Source organism: Anabrus simplex, chromosome 3 (genome assembly GCF_040414725.1).
Source record: "Anabrus simplex isolate iqAnaSimp1 chromosome 3, ASM4041472v1, whole genome shotgun sequence".
Lineage (NCBI taxonomy): Eukaryota > Metazoa > Arthropoda > Insecta > Orthoptera > Tettigoniidae > Anabrus > Anabrus simplex.
Genome location: NC_090267.1, coordinates 385,199,100 through 385,222,308, shown reverse-complemented (window position 1 = coordinate 385,222,308; position 23,209 = coordinate 385,199,100). Strand labels below are relative to the sequence as shown.

The 23,209-nt window shown below is 38.5% G+C and overlaps 1 protein-coding gene across 1 annotated transcript in view; it reads left to right on the top strand.

The window, feature by feature from the left end:
* Nucleotides 1–23,209, top strand: part of msps (msps cytoskeleton-associated protein 5) — a 414,143-nt gene that overhangs the window by 264,810 nt on the left and 126,124 nt on the right. The window contains exon 23 of the mRNA XM_068226728.1: nt 4,198–4,333. Within this exon, the coding sequence (XP_068082829.1) occupies nt 4,198–4,333 (136 nt within the window). The remainder of the gene's footprint in view (nt 1–4,197; nt 4,334–23,209) is intronic.

The window sequence follows — 23,209 nt, the reverse complement described above, 5'->3', positions numbered from 1 at the left end:
AAATATGAAATTGCTACACAGAGTAGTGAAAAACAAGCGAAGGGATCAAGAGACCATAAAAGCAATAGAACGTGATGATGGAACTCTGGCACAAGAAGAGGGAGAAATTAAACAAGAACTCAAGATCTATTTCGAAAAGCTGCTGAATGGAGATACAGAAAACATAACAACGGATAGAGGAGAGCCAAGTCGAAGAACCACAACTGAACCACCAATTACATGGCTTGAGGTTGAAAATGCGCTCAAGAGCATGAAAAAGGAAAGGCAGTGGGCATAGATGAACTAAGTGCAGATATGCTGAAAGCAGCGGGAGTTCCAGGAATCCAATGGCTCTATAGACTGCTCAACAAGGTATGGGAGGAAAATACTGTTCCTGAGGACTGGAAGATGGGCATCATTGTACCTCTGTTCAAGAAAGGAAGCCGACGAAAATGTACTAATTACCGTGGTATCACACTACTGTCTCATGTCCTGAAAATATTGGAAAAAATAATAGAGACCAGAATCAGAAATATTGTTGAACCAATTTTGGAAGAAGAGCAGTATGGTTTCAGACCAGGAAGGTCAACTACAGACCTTGTATTTGCAATTAGGATGCTAATGGAAAAATACTGGGAGAAGAACAAGCCTTTATTCCTAATATTTTTGGACATTGAGAAAGCATACGATAGTGTACCAAGGGAAAGAATTTGGCAATGCATGAAAGAACTTCAAGTGCGAGATAGCCTCATAGACAAAGTGAAAATGTTGTATAGTGGGAACAGAAGCTGTATTCAAGTAGGATGTGGTTTGTCGGACTGGTTTGAAACAAAGAGAGGAGTGCAGCAGGGCAGCTCATTGTCACCACTTCTATTTATTATTGTAATTGATGTAGTAATGAAATCTATTAAAAGGAAAGAACATGGAGATATCAAAGCCTTCACATTTGCAGATGATGTTGCGATCTGGAGTGACTCAGAAGATGAATTGGGAGAGAGAATACAAAGCTGGAATGAGAAGTTTAAGAAATATGGTTTAAACATCAGCAAGACCAAGACGGTGGTGATGAAAGTGTATGGGGAAGGAGCAGAACCAATAGTCATGTTAAATGAAGCTCAACTGGACAGCGTTCCAGTTTTCAAATACTTGGGTAGCGTTATATCAAATGACAACCTAGCAAAACATGAGGTGAACAATCGAATCAATAAGGCAACACAATTCTACCACCAGGTAAGACACCTGCTGTGGGATGAGCAAATACCCATGAAAACAAAAATGACATTGTACAAGTCCTATTATGCACCAATTCTTACATACAGTCTCGAAACCACAACACTGACCAATAGAGATAATTCCAAACTTCAGGCAGCTGAAATGAAATTCCTACGCACCATGATCCAGAAAACCAGGAAAGACAAGATTAGAAATGAGAAAATAAGAGAAGTAGGAATAGACAATTCTCTCCTAAATAAGATTCAGATATCAAGACTGAAGTGGTTTGGTCACATGAAGAGGATGCCAGTAAACAGAACTGCAAGGAAGGAATTTGACAGAAAGGTAGAAGGAAGACGACCCATGGGAAGGCCACGAAGGAAATGGATAGATTTAGTTAAGAGCGATGTAATGCTGAGAGGTCATGATTGGGACAAGTTGGTGGAGGAAGAATGGTACAAGGACAGGATGAGATGGAGGAGGCTCATATACCACACCCGGGAAACTGGAGATGGTTTAGGATGATGATGATGACTCATTTGTATGTCCTTCCTTATGCTGATGATAGCTCAATGAGCCAAAACATGTTCATTTTAAAAAGAATAGTAATTAAATAGTGTAAAAGATTACATTATATAGTATTGAGTAGGTTGAAATTATAAACCATGAAACCTCATTGGTGTATTCCTCATTATTCATTAACATGTTTTCCTGCTTAGCACATCGTAAATTCAAAGTCCTGATTCCCATTGTATTAAATCTATATAAAAATACGTCGCTATCACATTACGAATTTTCGCTATTACTGCTTAGTACGATCTTATTTTTCCTGGCCTTGAAAATGTTGTTTGTGATCCTTCATGGAAGAAACAGGATTTCCAACTTGTTTGATTACGAGGAAAGGTCTTGAATTCCTGAACTTCACAGGATAAGTTGCACCTTCGGGGAGCAAGCTGCTAGGCTCAGGGTTGTTCATTTTTGTTTGCCAGTTAGCAGCAAAATTGCTGAATAACACAGTGAGGCTTTTTGTTCTTGTATTTCACATTCTCTTCAGAAGTTAGGAATTTATTTTGTGTTGAGTGATACAGTGAAGTGTAGCAAATATTTGTAATGTGATAGTCTATGTCTGGATTAGGAACATTATTGTGTGAAGTTGACAAGCGTAGTGCGTAATTTTTTTGCGATAGCCTAGGTATGGATATGGAAAAAGTCAAAATTAAAATCTGTCACAGTGGACCGGCATCTGCATCTTCAAGCACACAGAGGTCGCGACTGTTGAAGCTTGCACCTTTAGTTTGACTCCATCACTCGAGTTGGTAGAAGTTTTGTCAGATTCAAAATGGCGGTCAAAGTTATTCCTTGCAGTTGCACATGGCCAATTGTAACCTTCAATTCATTCTTTATGAGTGTAAGCAGAAAATAATGTTTAATAACCCACTGGTCTGATACATAGAAGATTGCCAACATCTGTTTTATTGGCCTGTGTGCAGATATTCTCATATTTGTTCTGTCATGTTTTTCACATCTCCTAGTACTGTCCTTTCTCATCTTTAGAAATGGTAGATGTAGTTTCCACTGTATTGCGGATACATGGCATAAAATGCCCTGAGTTGGAAGAAATCTTATCTAATGTTTCCATATTCCTGTTGGATAGTTTCTATTGTGAATTCAGACCCATCTTTTCTCGCACAATTCGTTCTTTATCCTTGTACCCTGCAGAAACATCTTAACGAGGTTTTATTACCGTATATAAATATTACAGTCAATATGGCCCTTGAAATATGAATTTAATTTCTTGTAAAATGTATGACGCCTGAATTAGTGAGTGGACAGTGAGATTGTAATTCAGAAAGGCAGCTCTAATACCAGGATCTTTCACTGGCCCACGATTTCACATGTCAGCATCAGGTGGCCTCTCTGGTATGTACTCAGGAATAACCAGAACTGAATGCAGGAGCCAATGAATCGAGGTCATGGGATGTGTGGAAGTACTGGGGACCATTATGCTGCCTGTATCTTCTCAGCAAGAACAGCATATCGAGGAGGTTCTGTGATAGTATGAGAAGGTATTAGTTCTCATGGCTGGACTGAGGTGGTATTCATTGAAAATGGAGCACTAAATGCAAGTCGGTAAATCGAGAAGGATCTTCACAAACATTTCATCCCTTTTGCCCCTCAAGGAAGGAAACTTTGTTTTGATTAATATAATGAACATGCTCATGCTGTTTTGTTAAGAAGAATTTTGTCAGTGTTCCTTCAGGACTCCAAAATAGTCACTTATGATTGACCAGCTTGCAGCAATCACCTCAATCCCATAGAGCATGCATGGGACAAACTTCGGCAAGATTTTCATCAATATTTTCAAAAACCCTGCATAGACTTAGGGCATCTTTTCAGGCTGAATGGAATGCTATCACACAAAGTGACTTCACCTTAATTGCCAGCATGCTGAAAAGTTTGCGACACCCTTCTAGTGTGTTCTGGGTCTTGACAAGGTGGTTCCATCATAGTGGCTTATAGGGGAGCCATTTGAACAGTGAAATAGACTGTGCCTAAGGATCAATGTGTATGACTTCTATTTATTCTATTTTTGGCTTTGTGTTTGTTGTTAAAATTGTGTTTCATGATTGCTGAAGGATATAATGAGGAGTATTTAAAAGATCATGACATGATATTGCACTTGCAATGCAATTTTGGTTCATCAAATTTACACTTCTAAAAATAATTAAGTGTTATGCATTTTTTGTTTCGTTTCTGCTTGGCGGTGTAATTGCTCACTTTAAACACTCTCTTTTTTCTTTCTCTTGTTAACACTATATTAACAGTTCCACCAATTTGATGCAAGTCACTCTTATTAACCAGGGTGCAAAATTCAGTAGCCTCCCTACTTTGAAACTTCTTTTTGCAGTAATTTGAATTGTTTGTTAATTCTATAACTGATCCTGACATATTTAAAACATGCTGAACATTTATTGAAATAACATTTGTAATTATTGGTCTTCTCAGATTGGTGACCCAAAGGATGCTGTAAGAAACAGTGTTAAAGCATTATTTAAGCAAATGGAAACCATTTATCCAGTTGGCAAACTTTTTGGACATGTCATGGAGGGTTTGAAATCTAAGAATGCTAGGCAACGTACAGGTGAGGTTAATATAAACCCAATTTCTTTTGATAAAGTTCTTTGTTTCAAACTTCCTGAGTGTGTGTGTGTGTGTGTTTTTTAAAAATTTTTATTATTTGGCTGTGGTTAAATGTCTGATCCATTTTATTGTCTAGGTGTTCTGGACTGTCAGTGATTGAGTTGCTCCTTTGTTCTTTGACTTAACATGCTACAGTATGCTTCAGTATGAAACTGCTGATGGTTTAGTATTTGAGTTATGGAGTAGGAAGTTATGATCCATTGTATTTTGAAAGATTGATAACTTTATTGTAAACAAATCTTTGTAACCAAACACTATAGAGTTGTGTAAAGATTTTGCCCTGGCTGTGCAGGGGCTAGTATGGATAAGTAGAAGGCTTGTTCCTAGTGTTTTATTGGACTGTTATACGAGACTCTAAGACTCTTAGGTTATGGTTTATGCTCCATTTGATCACTATATAGGGTATACTACAATGTCATAGGTGAGGCACGGAAAGTTCTTCGTATTATGAACTGACACGAAGTTGACTGCCCAGTTGATGATTGAAATTATTTGTTCTCTTATACTCTATTAATATTGAATTATTTATTGCATAAGCTCTTCAAAATGCTGAAAAGCAAAGTTCCTAGCTGTGAATGCAGATACACTAGGTGATGAACTTGTTCTTAAATATCAACGTACTGTACATTGTCTGTTCTTACTTGCTTCATAAAATGTTCGTACTACTCATCCTCCAAGAGATTTAGAAAGAAGGTAGCGCAGACCATAGGGAGAGAAGAATGAAAGCAGTGTTGTTTGCAGATCTGCTAATATGATGAAACAGTGAGAGTGATGTGCAGAAAAGCTAAATGTATGGGAGGAAGTTGTCATCTTATGGAATGAAGTTCTCAACCCAAAAGAGTGAAGTGCTGGTAATGACACAAAACAAGAACCTAACATACAATGACTTGATATTAGGAGGGGAGCAATTTAAATACCTGGAAAGTGCAATTGAAGAAAATGGAGGAAGCTGATGTAAATGAATGAAAGAGAAAGATGTGCAAGTGGAATCTTTAAGAGTGTGGGAGGATTGGTATGGAACAGAGATGTACCACAGATGTGAAGGAATTATCTACAAGACTTATTTTGTGCCAATTTTGACATATGGATCAGAAGCATGTGTGATGGAGAGAGATAAAAGTAGAATACATACAGTGGAAATGAAGTTTCAAAGGTGTCGAGTAGGTTTAACAAGAATGGACAGAGTAAGAAATGAGAAAATTTGGGAAATGGTAAATGAGGTACCTGTGCATGAAAATATTAGAAAATAGGGGTTGCAGGGGTATGAACATGTTAAAAGAATGGGAGAAAACAGGAATCCAAGAAAGACGCTTGAACTGGAATATAAGGGAAGGAGTCCTGGAGGAAAAGATGGCTGAAAGATGTAAACAAGAGCATCGAGGCAAGAGGAGGGATCTGGACAATAGTGACAGAACGTATGTGGTGGATGGGCAGAAAATAATGGAGAGGCTTTTATTCAGAGCAGATCCAGCCTGTGGTTGGAAACTGCTCCAGATGATGATGATGATGATGATGATGATGATGATGATGATGACTAGAATTTTATTGTACAAAGTTTCTATGGATATAGAACAGTATTTTAAGTTGCTAACTATTGCATCACCACCACCACAACCACCAACATCAATTCCCATTTTCCACCTGACACCAGATGGGGGCAAATATGATTCCTCTCCACTTCAGCCTGTCTCTCCACCATTCGTCATCCTAAACTGTGTTCCACTGGGCGAGATGGCTGTGCAGTTCGGAACTGGTGTGCTATGCTGTCAAGGGACTTAAACAGAGATGAAAGTATGCATGCAGATCAATAATCTGTTATAAGTAATACCAATGTAGTTAGTCCGTTGTTGGACATTATAAGTTAATGTGAGGGAGTTTTAGGAACAGGTTTTATAATGGCATTTTTCCACAATTTAGAAAAGAGGTGACTTGTGAGGCAGGTGTTGTATCTTGAACCATGACCTTTAAGTCATAAGGATTCAGAATCCTAAATTCATTACATGAGGTCCCATATAAATTACAAGTCATGAGCTCTAGCTGCATTTTTATCCCTGACCAGAGACAGCACGTAGATAATGGGTGGTGATTCTCATTCTCACGCTAGAGAAATTACGTCACCTGCACGTGTGAAATGTGCAGGGATATGGAGGAACTATTTTTCTAATAAAGGTACATTTTTAAGAAGAAATGGCAACGGAACTCTCGTAGTTAATGTCAGGAAATCGTAAGGGAAACAATTTGGTTAATGTTTATCATACACTGTTACTACATTAAGCAGTTATGTGTTATGTCGCGATCAGCCATGACCACATGCTACTCAGACATACATTAAAAATCAGTTGTACAGAATAAGTCCCCACAAGGGAGAGCAGTTTGGCCAAAGGTGGTTATTTTATGTCTCCGAGTAGAGAGAGATTGTCAGTCAAATTAATGGTATTCCCATGTGGAACCGTCCTGTAAATTCACGTCCAAGCAACAGATGGTCATTATAATGGTGAAGTCCTGTAGTTAAATTAGCTGGTATCATTTATTTAACTTTATTGTGTGTGCAGATCGGTGATTTGACGAACGTGTTCGGTTCATGAGGAAGAGAACGTGTGTAGGGCATTTTGTTTGTTTGTTTGTTTGTTTGTTTGTTTGTTTGTTTGTTTGTCATTGTTTTCAGGTGAATGATGTTAAAAATAAACAAAAGGGAAGAATAAGTTTGTAAAGCCACTATCTGTTGAGATGTCTAGATAAAGAATGAGAGAGGCTGGTGGGCCTGTTAAGGTGTGAGGTGACGCACTACGTAGACTACCTTTATTATAAAGTGTATTTATTTATTTCATGATGTCACCATTTTATTTGTGTATCTGTGACGTATTTGGGTCACCCTTTTATTTCGTGAAAATGTCAGAGGAATATGACGAGGTCATTTTTCAAAATGTTTCTGGGATAACCAGGAAAGTTGCGAAACTAGTGTGTGAAATGTTGTATAGTAGTAAACTTGATGGTTGCAAAACTGACAATGTCTAGAGCAAATCATTTCCATGCATTTATTTTCTATATTTGTTGTTTGGCAAAGTTAAGACATTAATTTATCATAAAATTCTGTTCAGTGTAAAGATGAAATTCCTGCAAGTTCCGTGGTTTACCATTTAGAGCGAGTGCGCCGTTAATGGTGGTATGTCGGGTGGTGTAGAAGGCACACCGTCGTGTGTTTGGCGCTGTAAAAGAATTGTCAAGGGAAGTTATGAGTTTGTTAAATTGACGAGATAAAAAATAATGGTCGATAGCTGCAGTCGCTTAAGTGCGTCCAGTATCCAGTATTCGGGAGATAGTAGGTTCGAACCCCACTGTCGGCAGCCCTGAAAATGGTTTTCCGTGGTTTCCCATTTTCACACCAGGCAAATGCTGGGGCTGTACCTTAATTAAGGCCACGGCCGCTTCCTTCCCACTCCCAGCTCTTCCCTGTCCCATCGTCGCCATAAGACCTATCTGTGTCGGCGCGACATAAAGCAACTAGCAAAAAAATATATATATATAATGGTAAAATTTTTGTAAGTCAAGTTATGAGTTTTGTTTTGGAAATATTGTCTTCAATCTCAGATATGCGGGGAGAGATGGTTGGTTTGTCACAGGGTGTTTTATGTAACAACATGGTGCGTTGCCGAAGAGAGATACTCCATATTATTGTCCTGTAGAGAATTTGAAGTAGCATGTATTCTAAGGTGGGAAGGAATATGGATGAGGTTGTTGAAATCCTGTAACGTTGAAGAGACTTTATGCCAGGATTTTCATTGTAGGGAACCCGTGGTTTTATTTTTGTGTAATTTAATGATATGGGAATAGGGCCGTTCGTTAGTTAGGATTCCACGTGAAACCGTAGGACCGTGATAGATAATATTTCAAGTGGCGTTTTAAATTTCTTCCTGTAATCGGGTCAAGAATTGTATTGCATGTGAATTATCAGCGAGGCGAGGTTTTCATTTGATACAGGTCAAGATAACGTGTGTGTGTTCGTTTTTTTTTTTTTAAGCGAAGAAGGGTCATGGTCCTGTTATCAAGCCAGCTGTTGGGCACTTGAGCCAGTTTATTGTTAGAAAGAGACTGTAATTGAGATTTTGTAATTTGTAGTAAATGTCTGGAATTAGATTTCATTATTTTAGAAGAGAATCATTTTAGTGGAGCCTTGAATTCATTATCGAAGTGACAGAAATGACACGATGGTATGTTATGCTTGGAAATAACCATTTTCAGGGATGTCAAAATTTGACAACTGGTAGTTATGTTGTTTAGGGTTGTACAAAGTTATTTTATTTTAATATCATGATAGCTTGTCAATCCATATAGTTCGCGATGGATGATTGTGTTGTGTTGTTGGTTTCCAAGGCACAAATCTAGGTTCTTGTGATACGAGTCATGCTTGTAGAGCACATGCGGTGCAGTAGTCCATCCACTCTAGAGATGGGTGAGATGCCTTACGACACTTGAGTCTTATCAACCTGAAATCATATCAAAGGAAATGCTGGAATTTGTCCAAGGGATAACCACAGTCATTATGAGAGATTTGACATGGGTTGTTTTATTTGGCGTGTTTGTGTAAATTTGTGCATATTATAGGATGTAAGATTAGGATTATCCAAGCTAGTTTCTTAATGATTATCAATGTTATAATGTAAACTTGTTGAGTGACGTCATGAAATAAATAAATAGTACTGGTAATTATGACAATGTATTCCGCTCTTTAGCTGCGGTGAAGAAAACTTGGAGCATAAGTAATATTAGTTCAATATTTTCGTCAACGGAATGTTTCTGATAAACAGATCCGAGTGATAACAAAAATGTAATTCCTTTGGGAGTTTAAAGGAACCATTCATCCGGTATAGATACAAATTTGTTGTTAATTACGATTATGAGATTATTTCATTTATTAATTTATTAACCTGTAGAGAGCCAGACAACTATATATCGTTCCATATATGCACGCAAAGTGCCAACCACGCTATATCGTTACTTGGTTAGCGCGTTTTTCTGTACGAGTTAGTACAGCTTCGGCCGTCAGATGGCAAAATCTTGTGTCGAGTCCATAGAGAAATGTCAGTAGTTTTTAACTACGCCAGTAGATAGTGCGTAAATTCATTCTGTTGATGACGAACTGGCTGTATATCTTAATAATTTAAGTGATGTTGATGATGATGATGATGATGATGATGATGATGATGAAGACGACTCGGATGAGGAATTCATTCCTCCAACAAGTGAGGAAGAGGAAAGTGTTATTGGGAGTGATAACGGCAATTTTTCTGCAAACACCCGACCACGTGTTCGTAGTCAGAGTGTAAAGTGGAAGTGCAAGTGGTAATGACTGTTTGGATGACAGTACTGATTGTGGTGATGATGATGATGATGATGATGGCTGTAACAACATCGAACAGAAACAATTTCCTGTTTTTCGTGAAATTCAGGTAGATTCACAATTAAGTATTTATTTATTTTCCACCTAGTCGATACAATGATTGCTTAAGGCAATTTTTAATGGTCAAAAGTGGTACATGTTTCGTATATTATCAACATCTTCAGCCACATACCACTGTTTAGATGAAAAATATATAAAATTGACAAAGTAATGCTTTAGAGGAAGTGTCCTTAAAATTAACATAAGATTGACAAGATTAAAACAAACAAATAACTCAAGAGAAAATATATAAATTATGTCTACAATAGAAAGCAGTCATCAAGGAAACACTTGTACAATATTCCATAGAGAAATTGTCCTAATAAATATTCTTTTCTTAATAATTCATGAAAAAAGATCAATTTATAAATTAAAAATTATACAATTTATAAGTAATTATCGAAATGAAGAAATCCTGATATCACAGTGCGGCTCTTATTATTAATGTAGATGAAAATATAACTAATTCCTAGTTGTCAAATCTTATTAAGCCTGCTTTCCTTTGGAACAGTAACTCCTGTCATTCTTTCACAGTTTTGCGCCGGGTGTAATATTGATGATGCGTTCTTCCTCGCTCTTGCACCTGAGGAGGTGGAGGCGCGGGGGATATAGGTGTGTCAAGAACTTCCTTGCTGTCACCTATAGCTTCAACTGAGGAGGAATAAGTTGTAGGGCTATCTGTAGGTGGAGAAATTCCAGTTCTTTTTTCTTGATCCTTCTCAAGCATTTTCAAATATACTAGAATTTGATAATATAATGGATTCTTATATTCTACAGCCTCATTAAGGTTATCATTTTTCTTTACAAGTTGGTCTAGATGAATGTCCTCCTCAGTTGAAGCTATAGGTGACAGCAAGGAAGTTCTTGACACACCTATATCCCCCGCGCCTCCACCTCCTCAGGTGCAAGAGCGAGGAAGAACGCATCATCAATATTACACCCGGCGCAAAACTGTGAAAGAATGACAGGAGTTACTGTTCCAAAGGAAAGCAGGCTTAATAAGATTTGACAACTAGGAATTAGTTATATTTTCATCTACATTAATAATAAGAGCCGCACTGTGATATCAGGATTTCTTCATTTCGATAATTACTTATAAATTGTATAATTTTTAATTTATAAATTGATCTTTTTTCATGAATTATTAAGAAAAGAATATTTATTAGGACAATTTCTCTATGGAATATTGTACAAGTGTTTTCTTGACGACTGCTTTCTATTGTGGAAATAATTTATATATTTTCTCTTGAGTTATTTGTTTGTTTTAATCTTGTCAATCTTATGTTAATTTTAAGGACACTTCCTCTAAAGCATTACTTTGTCAATTTTATATATTTTTCATCTAAACAGTGTTATGTGGCTGAAGATGTTGATAATATACGAAACATGTACCACTTTTGACCATTAAAAATTGCCTTAAGCAATCATTGTATCGACTAGGTGGAAAATAAATAAATACTTAATTGTGAATCTATTGAAGTGCGATACGGACCATGAAGCTGATTTTATGTAAATTCAGGTAGGTCGAGATGTTAAGACACCAACCCTCACCTGGCCCGTGACACGGCCCTTCTTCAGGTGTAAAACCTATGGCGTAGTTTCATTTTTTACGGCTCAATTATGGAACATCATAAATACAGAGACAAACAGATGTGCTAATCAGTTTTTGAGAAGTCATGTTCTCCACATGCCAGAGCACAGCACTGGCACCCGGTTACATTGACAGAAATGAAGGCTTTCACTGCTGTTTTGTTGGAAATGCTTATAACTAGAAGTCCGAGCATATTTTCTTATTGGGTCAAAAATCTCTCGTTATATTCCATATGTTCTCAACAAACAGATTCCAATTGATCTTGAGGTTTTTTCATCTTGTAAACAATGAAAATCTTTCACCACGTGGTCACCCTGACTACAACCCATGTGTCAGGTTCAATCTCATTGTTGAACATGCCAGTCGTGTATTCCTATACCATTACACTCCACACCAACAACTTAGTGTAAATGAATCTTTGATTGATACCAAAAGTCACTCAGCCCTAACTCAGTATTTGCCTAATAAAAAAAACCACCTTAAATGGGGAACCAAGTTTTGGATGCTGTGTGATTCAGTAATCCATTAGTTTTTACTGTTACCGAGGAGCTACTGTAAAAGTAGGGAAGACAAGGGTGACATAAAGAAATATGGGCTTGCACATGCTGTTGTAACAAAATCACTAACTTTTGGCAACTATGTGATGAAAGGATACCATGTCTTTACAGACAACTTCTTTACAATATACCCCTGGCGCGTTATCTTTTCGAAAAGTAGACATACATAACAGGAACACCTTGTAAGAACAGAAAAGGCATTTCAAGTGCTTTAGTTTGAAAGTACAATGTTGGAGAGGGAAAATACTACAGGAGCAACAAGGTTTTGATTAGTGGGTTCCAGAAAAGCAATATAAAAAAACCAGTTTTATTGTTGTCAACTGATGCCATCGATGCAAATAAAACAAAATGGATCATAAGACACCGAAAAGAGAAGGAAAAAGTAAAACCATTTATTGTCCATAACTACAATGCCTCTATGGGGGGTGCACACGTATCCGATATGATGATTTATACATACCTTGATGAGAGATGAACACTCAAATACTGGGGAAGGTAACGTTTTTCTATATTTGCATGGGTGGTCATGAATGCATATTTGTTATTTAGGGAAAACACTATCGGTAACCAGATGACTTGTTTCAAGCTCCCATCTCCCCTTGTGGGTGGGGGACGCAGGCAAAGAATGCACCCATGGTATTCCCTGCCTGTCATAAAAGGCCACTAAAAGGGGCGACCTAGGGATACTGTATTAGAACTATGAAACTACTTGTGATTATTACCACCACACTGGGAACATCATGGGTCGCTTTTACTTACGTGTAGTACCACTGTGTTAGGTACAAAATAGGTTTGTGATAGTTGCAACAGAGTGTGTTGCCAGCTTTTACAGTACCTGTGATTAGTACCACTTTAGGAGTGACAGCATGGCTCTGGCTTTTCTATGATTAGTACCCAGTATATGAGGAACACCACGGGGAAGTGCGGGTCCCTCTGGTTAGTACATGATTGTGATGAACACCCTAGTTTTGCATTGCCTGTAAATGGCGCCGCAATGTGCGAAACACCATAGGACTGTTACATGTGCAAATTTCATTTCCTGTGAGTAGTACCATCATGTATGGAATACCGCGAGTCTGCGCTACTTTTAATTAGTACCGCACTATGACAAATACCATGGTTCTACTTTACTAGCGATAAGTACCATTATGAGGGGCCGATGACTTGGATTTTGGACCCCTTTAGACTCCAAGCATCATCGATTCAGTATTGTGTTTTAGAAGCAGTCCCTCGGTCAGTAATAATGTTGTTTTACATCATTTTCTGTGAATGTGAGGCATTGCGGGTCGGATCAACTGATTGTTTTAAATTCATGTCCATTCATTCATTATCCTCACGTTTTGAATTCTGGTCAGTGGAGGCTTTTGGACTTCAGTTTGTCATCAAGGGTTATGAATTTCATGTTGTTGGTCCGTATTGAACTGAGAATAACATATGAATAGTAACACAGTAAAGGTTTCCACCTATTCAATACTAATATGTATTTACAATATTATAAATTACATGGAACTAGTTTCGACCCACCTAGGGGTCATCATCAGCCATATTAAAGCATACATAAGTTTTTTGTCGAATCCTAAAACATGTTATTTTTAACTGTAATTATTATTACAAGGATTCGACAAAAAACTTATGTATGCTTTAATATGGCTGATGATGACCCCTAGGTGGGTCGAAACTAGTTCCATGTACTTTATAATATTGTAAATACATATTAGTATTGAATAGGTGGAAACCTTTACTGTGTTACTATTCATATGTTATTCAGTTTGTCATTACGTTTCGTCTCATTTTGTACTATTAGGGGCCGCTGACCTAGATGTTGGGCCCCTTTAAACAACAATCATCATCATCATCATCAAGTTCACATCCTCTATAATAGAAGATATTGAGAAAGAGTGATTGATGGAGAAAAATGGAAATTCCTGTCTAGCCGCACGACCAGTATCTGTGTTGTAATGATGTGCCCATTCCGGAGCTTCCAGGGAGGATACCACGAACTTCATGCGGCAGAAGAAGGGGCAGTGAATTAGCTAAATTCTCTGGACATTAAATTATAAGTTAATTACTATCGATTGATCCTTTGTCCGATTGTTGTTTTTATCTGCTTTATGTGTGTATTTTATATACATACATACATATATATATATATATATATAGTTTATCTGTACCCTCTATGCGCCATATGAGAGAAATAAATAAATCAGTATCTGTGCCTTCTACTGAGAAAGGAATCCGAAAACTCCCTGGATGAAAGGAAAAAGTTTGTGTGGTTTGCAGTAGAAAAGATGGGGCCCTGTGCGAAGATCCCATACAGCATGTCAAAACTGTGGTAAAGGACTCCATGGGTTGTGCATCGCAAACCATAACTGTTAGTTTCAGAGAACATGCAAACGAGGAAGTGTGTAATTTTGTATTTAAAAAAAATTCTCTCTCTCGTGTGTACCTATATTGTAAATAACTCTTATGCACTAATCAAGACAAGAATATGAAACTTAACATGTTCAGTCATCTGAAATAGGAGATTTCAAGTCATCAATATTTATCGGTGAGTTGAATTTTCTGTTATTTTTTTATTTTTTTCTGATTTTAAATTTTTGGAGTTGTAAAATTGTTCAGAAAAAAAAAATTCAAAAATGTTACAATTTAGTTCAGCAGTAAGCGTGTCTCCTTGTTAATATTTATCAAAAATTTCAATTCATAGTGATAATATTTGTGAACTATATGGCCCAGAGAGTGAGAACCTGCAAAATCCTCTAAATCGGTCTGGCACTCTAGGCATATTGTGAGCACCAGGGCCTGGCACTAAGAAGGTTAAATTCAATTGAATTGTATATTAAGACTTAGCTTAAAACCAAGTGACTAACTTGAGAATGTATTCTGGAAATATTAGTTTTATTTGATGGGAAATTTCAACTTATTAACATTATGATTAAGGGGACATGTCCGATGGAAAGGGACTTAACTGCCCCAAGTGTTGCGAGTTTTTTTTGTTGTTGTTGTTGTTTTGATTTTGATTTGTTGAGCATCAGATGTGCTGGGGATTTATGATTGTGGAAACCTTGGTCATCAACTACTGTAACTTAATTGTGTTCAGCCTTCAGCTTAGAATTTGGATGGTCATGGGGTCATCAACCACAGTGACTTAGATTAGGCCATCTGCCATTATAGCATCATCATCCACAATGACTTTAACATAAATCATTAAGTTAGGTGTCGGTCCATGACATAGTCGCAGGTTACATCGATTCAATTCAGGGTCCATGCTGTACAACCACTGTGTGGCACATACCGATTGCACTGCCTTAATTATACCAAGAGTCCAGAGCACGTGTTACAGGGGTTAGATCATCACGAATCATTATGGTGGTTCATGCAGTCTCACATGAAAAACGATCTTCGGGATCTCCAGACTATCTTATAGTAAGGATGCCCCCTAGGTAGTTGAATTAAGGTCTCGAAAGCCAGCATCTCCCACCATCTTTTCTTTTTTTTAAAACGGACAAGACTGAGTTCCTTGTTTAAGCTGGTAAAATGCCACAAGTTTGACTTTATCACTAATGATAAAGAAAATATCCATTTCTTTTAACTGGAGTCCTCTCATTGTAGACAATAGTTTAAGTTACTGAAACCTGCCTCTTACGTAAGCAAGTGATGAAGAACCTATAGGCGACCCAAGAGAAAGATCTCGTGCCGATTTTCTGATAGGTAAAGAAGGTAGTCATCCTATGTAGGACCTTCAATGGTTCAATATATGAGTAATGACAGGAAGAATGTCAGTGATGTGTTTTATTATGAATAAAGGTATTTCATCTGGTTCTATAGCAGACGATGTGAATGATGATAATTCGCGTTTCACGTCAGTCTGTGACTGCATAAAATTCAAAGAATGGCCTACTTGTTGGTGGCTGGTTCAGAAGAGAATAGTCTGTAATATTGTTTGCGTTTCTGGTTTAATTTTATTTTAGAAAATTAAGCATTTAATCTCTTCAGAGAGATATCTTCGTTATATGAGTGGGGCAAAGCTTTCCCAATTACAATGGAACAAATTTCTTTCCAAGTATTTGCCACATTTAAATTTCCAGCCAGGTGTCTGTAAAAAAATTGTTATTTTGACTTTAATTCTATTCCGAAGTGTCTACTGTTCAAGCGCAGTGGGAGAGAGAGTGCGTCTGTAGAGCAAGTGTAACGCATCGCGGTGAGACATCATTTGTTTCATATCCTTAGTCAGCCAAGGAGAAAGAGGTCGGGAGACTTTGACCACGCCTTTAGGTGCATGTTTGCCAAGGAGACCAAGTATAAGTGAATCAAAAGTTTCAACTTTGTTATCAATATCGTTTATATTTTTTACGTCATCCCAAGGACTGTCCAAGGCATCAGCTCTCAGGTGATTTGTATGTTTAATGTCCCTGAATGTGGTGAATCTCGTTTTGTACTTGGGTACTTTGAGCGAGTAAGACAAATATATTAAGTCGTATTGATATGCTGGGAGTAGGGATCTGACCATGTGATTCTATTTTCTGTGGATTGTTAGTCATTAAGTCAATTAGTGTGTGTGAAGATGAGGTATGATTCGTCGGTTTAGTGGAAGTATTGTCATGTCGTGTGGAAAATACTTAAGTTGTTTTGTATCTCCAGCCTGTTCCAGTAAATAAGTATTGAAGTCTCCAAATATTAAAATATGTTCGTAGGCAGGTGATAGTCTCTGTGAAATGTCTTCAATGTCTAAAACATGACCTACCCGTGGTGGCTGATAAACTACTCCTTTTAGGACTTGTCACAGTGGTCTCAGCAAAAATGAACTCAGGTCTCAGGTCAGCACAGTGGGCAGAAGTGCATACAATTTTACATTTAACACATTGGAGACCAAGCCCGAGTGCGTATCTGAGTGGGGTAACAGTGCAGACTGACTGCGCCCGAGGCTAACTCGGGCCCGTGTATTTATTACATTGTGAACACAACCAGAATGAGAATCGGGCAGAAACTGTGTATACCACTTTATGAAACTTCTATAACAGTTATACCATGTGCTTGTGTCTTCTGTCGTTTTCTCAAACTTATAGCAGCTCTTTTTTTTTTTTTGCACGTGTTGCTTCTACATTCCATGCTTCCAGCTGCTAAATGCGGGTGTTTTCAGAGTTTTTACATCGCGCGAAGTGTTTAGACTGTGATTTTTTTTTTCTGATATCATGAGTGGATCATTGAATGAAAGTGGAATCGTAGAAATGTTAGAACTGATGTTAAAGGGCAGTTTTTCAGAAAAATAGATGATTCAAATCTAGACCCTGATTTTGATCTTCATGTTAGTGATGAAGGTATTTATAACCTATTCTGTCATATTCTACCCAGTTTTGATTTTCCACTTTGTAGTCTATTTAGCTAATATTTCATGATCTTCATATGACTGGAGATTTATTCAGAAATAAATTAGTTATGTAGTTTTCTGTATTTTATAACGAAGTGATGCAAGGGATGATAATTCAAAGGCAGGTAATGATTCACATTTGCCAGGTACTTCTGGTGATTTTGATGCATCTCCTGACATCGTGCCAGCTCCAAAAAGGTGTAAATGTAGTGCTTATGATATTAACACTTGCAGGATGCCTACAGATACTGAATTAGTTTGGACTTTCACTGATTCTCCGCCTCAAGAGCTTACTTTTCATGAACAATTGGGTGTGTCCTCTCCACTCGATGCAATATCGACTGTGCTAGATTGTTTTTCAATTTTTGTTCCTGAAACAATAGTGAAACTCTTCAAGTCCGAGACTTAACAGGTATGCTGCTTCAGTCATTGAAAAACTAAGACAAACAATGAAATTGAAACCGAAAAGTTTGAGGAACTTATGGCGACCAGTCAAGTTATGTGAGATGTATGCATTTCTTGCAGTTTACATTCATATGTGCCTGGTAAAGAAACTAAAACTCAGTGTCTATTGCTCAAAAAGTGAATTTCTTTTGACTCCGTTTCCATCATCTGGTGGTATCCAGTGTGTTCTATAGCACTTAGCATACCTGAAATACTGATCAGCTCTGTTGTGACCCCATCATGAATTTATTATATTCTGTAATGGATTATGGCTTCTGTATCTTTTTCCCAAATCTGTTTACAACCTCTTTTCTGTCATTATGGAGTGTACTTACCATTCAAACTTTCGTCTTGTCCTTCCACACATGGAGACCAAACACATTTTCATCTCACTTAAATATTTTTGATGAAGATTTCAATACTTCAGTATCTACATTATCGTAATAGTTATTCGGGTAAAAATGGTGCCATAAGTCAAGGTAATGTTCCAAAACCAAAAATATTGTTTCCTCCAGTCTCTTACCTTCTCCAGTATAAATCTGAATGTTGCAGATAAATCCCATAGTGGCCTCGCATACCATCCTCACTAATATACCATTTCTAGTAAGTTTTCCAGGAGTGTGAGTCGTAAATCTAAGCCTACCACACCATGAGATCATGGATTTGTCAAGAGAAAGCTGCTGCATAGGTGGTTTTTTTGAGATTTAGTGCAAACTAGGCCTAATTCTGTCCAAATCATCACCAAATTATCATTGAAATGCAAAAAATTCCAGATCTATTAAAAACAATTTCGGCACATGACTTAAGTAAAACCAGGCGCTCTTGTCAATTTATTTGTTCTCCAATAGTTCTTGTTGTCTTTCCTAACTTGGCACATCAAAATTGTTAGAGCTAACAACTTCATTTCTGCGGAATTTACAGTTTTCCATTTCAGGGATTTGGGGGAGGTCTTATACCATCCGGAATTTTGTTCATAATAGAGATTTGTTTGTTCCACAAGAAGGTGAAACAAGTCATTACCAAGGGAACTACTACCTCCGGGATATTCACGGCCTTATTGGTCGTGTATGTGAGGCAAGTAAAACCAGTAAATGGTTCTAGGACTATGTTTTCATCCTTATTTGTCCATTTATCTACCTTAATGTCACTACTATAATTTTCATCTTCACTCGTACTTTTATCGCCACCAACAGACTCGTTTGAACTTAATTTCACACTTTCAGTTCTGTTCTTATATTTTGTTGATGGACACACAACTTCACTAACACTGATACTCTCTCAATCACAGGGGACGTCACGTAAACTATCGGCATCCAATTCTCCCAATATTTCATCGTAAAGTTGTCTTTGCTATGATGCACCATGCTGACACCTGACGATACACACGGTCACACGGTACTGAGTGTTATTAAACCACACTTCATGGGCCGAAAGCATTGTCAAAGATAGAATGTACTTATGAAATTCCTATCAGCAAAAACTTTAGTTTGTAAACAACACATAATATTTAAATTAATGAACGGCAGAGAGGAGGATGCTAGTAAACAGAACTGCAAGGAAGGAATTTGACAGAAAAATAGAAGGAAGACGACCTGTGGGAAGGCAACGAAGGAAATAGATAGATTCAGTTAAGAGCGATGTACTGCTGAGAGGTGGTCATGATTGGGTCAAGTTGGTGGAGGAAGAATGGTACAAGGATAGGATGAGATGGAGGAGGCTCATATACCACACCCGGGAAACTGGAGATGGTTTAGGAGGATGATGATGATGATGATGATGGAGAGGAGAAAATTACACTAGAATGAAGCATTGCGAGAAAACATTAATTTCCTTAACCATTCGCCCACACATGAATACGAAACTACGTTAGTTAAAATAGCCTCTCATCAACGTGTTAAGTATGCAACCTTGCTACATCTCAGAAAAGCTTGCATGGAATTCAAACCTCCTAATCTTTGAGCACTGTTTACTGCTCTCCTGCCAAGTGGGCTGTTGCGAGACTTGGCCTGCAGAGGCAGTTCCCAGTGTCCTGGTCTGTGTGTGTACTTCCTGCTGTAAGGTACAGATGTTGGTGGCTAGCTGTGCACTTGGCATTGTGAGCACAATGGTGGAGAGGGGAGATAAGATGTCTGATACCATGGACGCACACAGCAGTAGGTCCCTGCGCACAGACTTGTGCCACCGATTAACTTGTCAAATGTTTTACAGTGAAGTAGTTTGCAGGAAGAGTAGGATGGTGAAGTGAACAGCTGGTTGCTGCTTACTGTACATGTTCTTTGTATATGTGCTAGTTTTATAGGTTCACTTGTGGTACTCATAATGAATTAATAATGGCACTCACAATTCCTGTTGTCTTCCATTCCATAGCTAACTTCTCGTTATATTTTCCTGGTGTAAGGAGAGGGAGCGATGTATATCAGAATTGTAGTAGACATGGTGGGTGGCATAAAACTAGATCACAAAGGGCGGTTGAACCACCTGATATATACACAAAAGGAAATAACGCGCACCAAAGAGGAAACAGACCATGAACCTACTACGCTGGCGTAGCAGGGGGAGAGGTGATACTCCCAAGTGGCTCATCCCAGTTGGCGGATAGGGGGTTCCTAACCGGCTTGCCGGCGGACTTGAGGGAAATAAAATACCTCTCGCGGACCAAACTCGCTACCCCCTGTGGGTGGGGGACGCAGATGAAGAATACACCGACGGTATCTCCTGCCTGTTGTAAGAGGCGACTAATAGGGGCCCAAGGGGCTCTCAACTTGGGAGTGTGGATTGGTGACCACGTGGCCCTTAGCAGAGTCTTGGCATTGCTTCCACTTACTTGTGCCAGGCTCCTCGCTTTCGTCTAACCTGTCCGACCTCCCTTGGTCAACTCTTGTTCTTTTCCGACCCTGACGGTATTAGAGCATTTGAGGCCTAGGGAGTCTTTCATTTTCACGCCCTTCGCGGTCCTTGCCTTTCTTCTTCCATTACTTCATCTTTTGAAATGACGGATCCCTTCTTTCTTCTTCTTTTCTCTCTCTTTACCCCCTGTGGGTGGAGGATGTAGGCGAATAATTCACCCACGGTATCCCCTGCCTGTTGTGAGAGGCGACTAAAAGGGGCGACCAAGGGATGATTGAATTAGAACCATGAAACTACTTTTTATTCATACCATCACGCGGGGAACACCATAGATTGCCTGTACTTGCGAGTAGTACCACTATATTAGATACGAAATAGGTTTGTGATTAGTAGCAGCCAAGAGCCTGGCCTGGGGTTTTCAGTACCCGTGCGTCGTACCCATGTGAGCAACACCGCGGATCTGGGCATTGCCTATGAGTTGTACAACTATATGAGCGACACCGTGGGTCTGCGTTGCCTGTGATTAGTACCCACTATATGAGGAACACCAAGGGATAGTGTGGTTAGTACACCTAGATGAGGAACCTCATCGGTTTGCGTTGGCTATGAGTGGCGCCATTGTGTGAGAAACACCATAGGTTTGCGTCACCTATACTAAGTACAATACTTGTGAGTAGTACCACACAACACCGTGAATCTTTGCTACTTTTTATTAGTACCCCAACATGACAAATGCCATGGTTCTACTTTACTCGCGACATGTACCATTCTGTGGGGCCTTAGACGTGGATTTTGCACCCTGTAGACATCAAGCATCATTGTGCTTTATAAGTGGTCCCTTGGTCAGTAATACTATTATTTACGATGGTTTTTTTTTTTTTTTTTGAGTCTGATCCACTGTTTTTTTGGGGGGGGGGGGTTCATGTCCATCCATTCATTCTTCATGACATTTTTTATTTTATTTTCATCAGTGGATGAATTTGAACTTTTTGTTATTTCATTTCGTACCATTAGGGGCCGATGACCTCGATGTCATGCCCCTTTAAATAACATGCACAAGCACGATCTGGATTTTGGACCCGTCTCGACTACAAGTATCATCGATTCAATATTGTGCTTTAGAAGCAGTCCCTTGCTCAGTAGTACTATTGTCTGGGAATGTAGGGCACTGCGGGTCTGATCCACTGATTGTTTTAACTTCATATCCATCCATTCATTCTTCGCCCTCATGTTTTCGAATTCTGGTCAGTGAAGGATTACGGTATGGACGTTTAAATTGTCGTAACATTTCGTCCCATTAATACCATTAGGGGCCGATGACCTAGATGTTAGGCCCCTTTAAATAACAAATCATCATCATCATCAGAAAACAGAAAGAAATGGAATACCAAAGCAGCGCACGGGAAGGTTTGTTTACACAATGGCGCTCAAATGGATGGACGAAAAACTGCATTCATTTCCGTGAAATTGCACCTAAGGAGGTAACTAGGAATGAAACGGAACTGATGACTGGTGTGGGCATCGAGAATGACATAAAAGCAGACTGTCATGACATCTGTTAACGAATTGAGGAAATTACATGAAGGAATACAAACACGTTGAATATTCATCAACGCCACTGCAGCAGTGACTATTATCCGCACATTTTATCTTGGTGCATTTGTGTATGGGGGTGAGGAGTAAGGAGGGAGCTGTCCTGGTATCGATAGTGCTGCCTGGTGCTGCCAACTGAATGAAAATGAAATCTGAATTGAATCGAGAATATGATCGATATGAAATTTCTAAACCGTTATAATCTTAAGCCAACAACTATGTCACATACACATTATATAACATTATAAAACATTTCTCGATGCGAATCTTGTTCCTAGCATGAATTCTGTACTTTGGCTTTGTTGTGTAAACAACAACAGTACTAGTACGTAAAGTGTACGCAAGATGTCGCCCAACGATGCTTAAGCTATTCATAGTTCGTGTTTCAAAGGTTGTCAGTACGAATCTCGAAGATCGCCGAGGTCGACCGATTCAGCACTAGGGTGTAAATGCTCCAAGATAAAGTGTGCGGATAATAAGTTGTTGAATATTCGACAGTTCTGAGTTCTAGGTTTAATACATTTTTGTGCATAGTGGCTTCTCAAGTTTGACCTCAAAACAAACCTGCAAACAGTGAAGGCAAAAACACCCAAACCTTCACTTATTTGCAGGTTTTGTTTTGTTATACTTCAAAAGCTGGTTTTGCACTGGGGAGGGCACTATTCTATAGCAAAAGTTAACAAGGCTATTTGAAATTAAAAATGAGCAGCTATCTTTTTGTTTATTAATAGGTACCAATTCTCGTATGGTTGCTGTACATTCAAAGATGCATTCTAATATGTCTTTGTTAGCTGTATTAACATGATCATGTACATTCAATGCCAGACTATTATTTCAGATTGTAGTAAGGAAATTAGTGTGTGGCTGAATCAGCCTGAGATCAGTAGGCTGGGAACCCAAGAAATTTAGTCCCTGATATGTGACCTTGGATTTGAACTGGAGGGGTGTTTGTAATACTTGGGTAGTATTCAGTATTTTTAAAT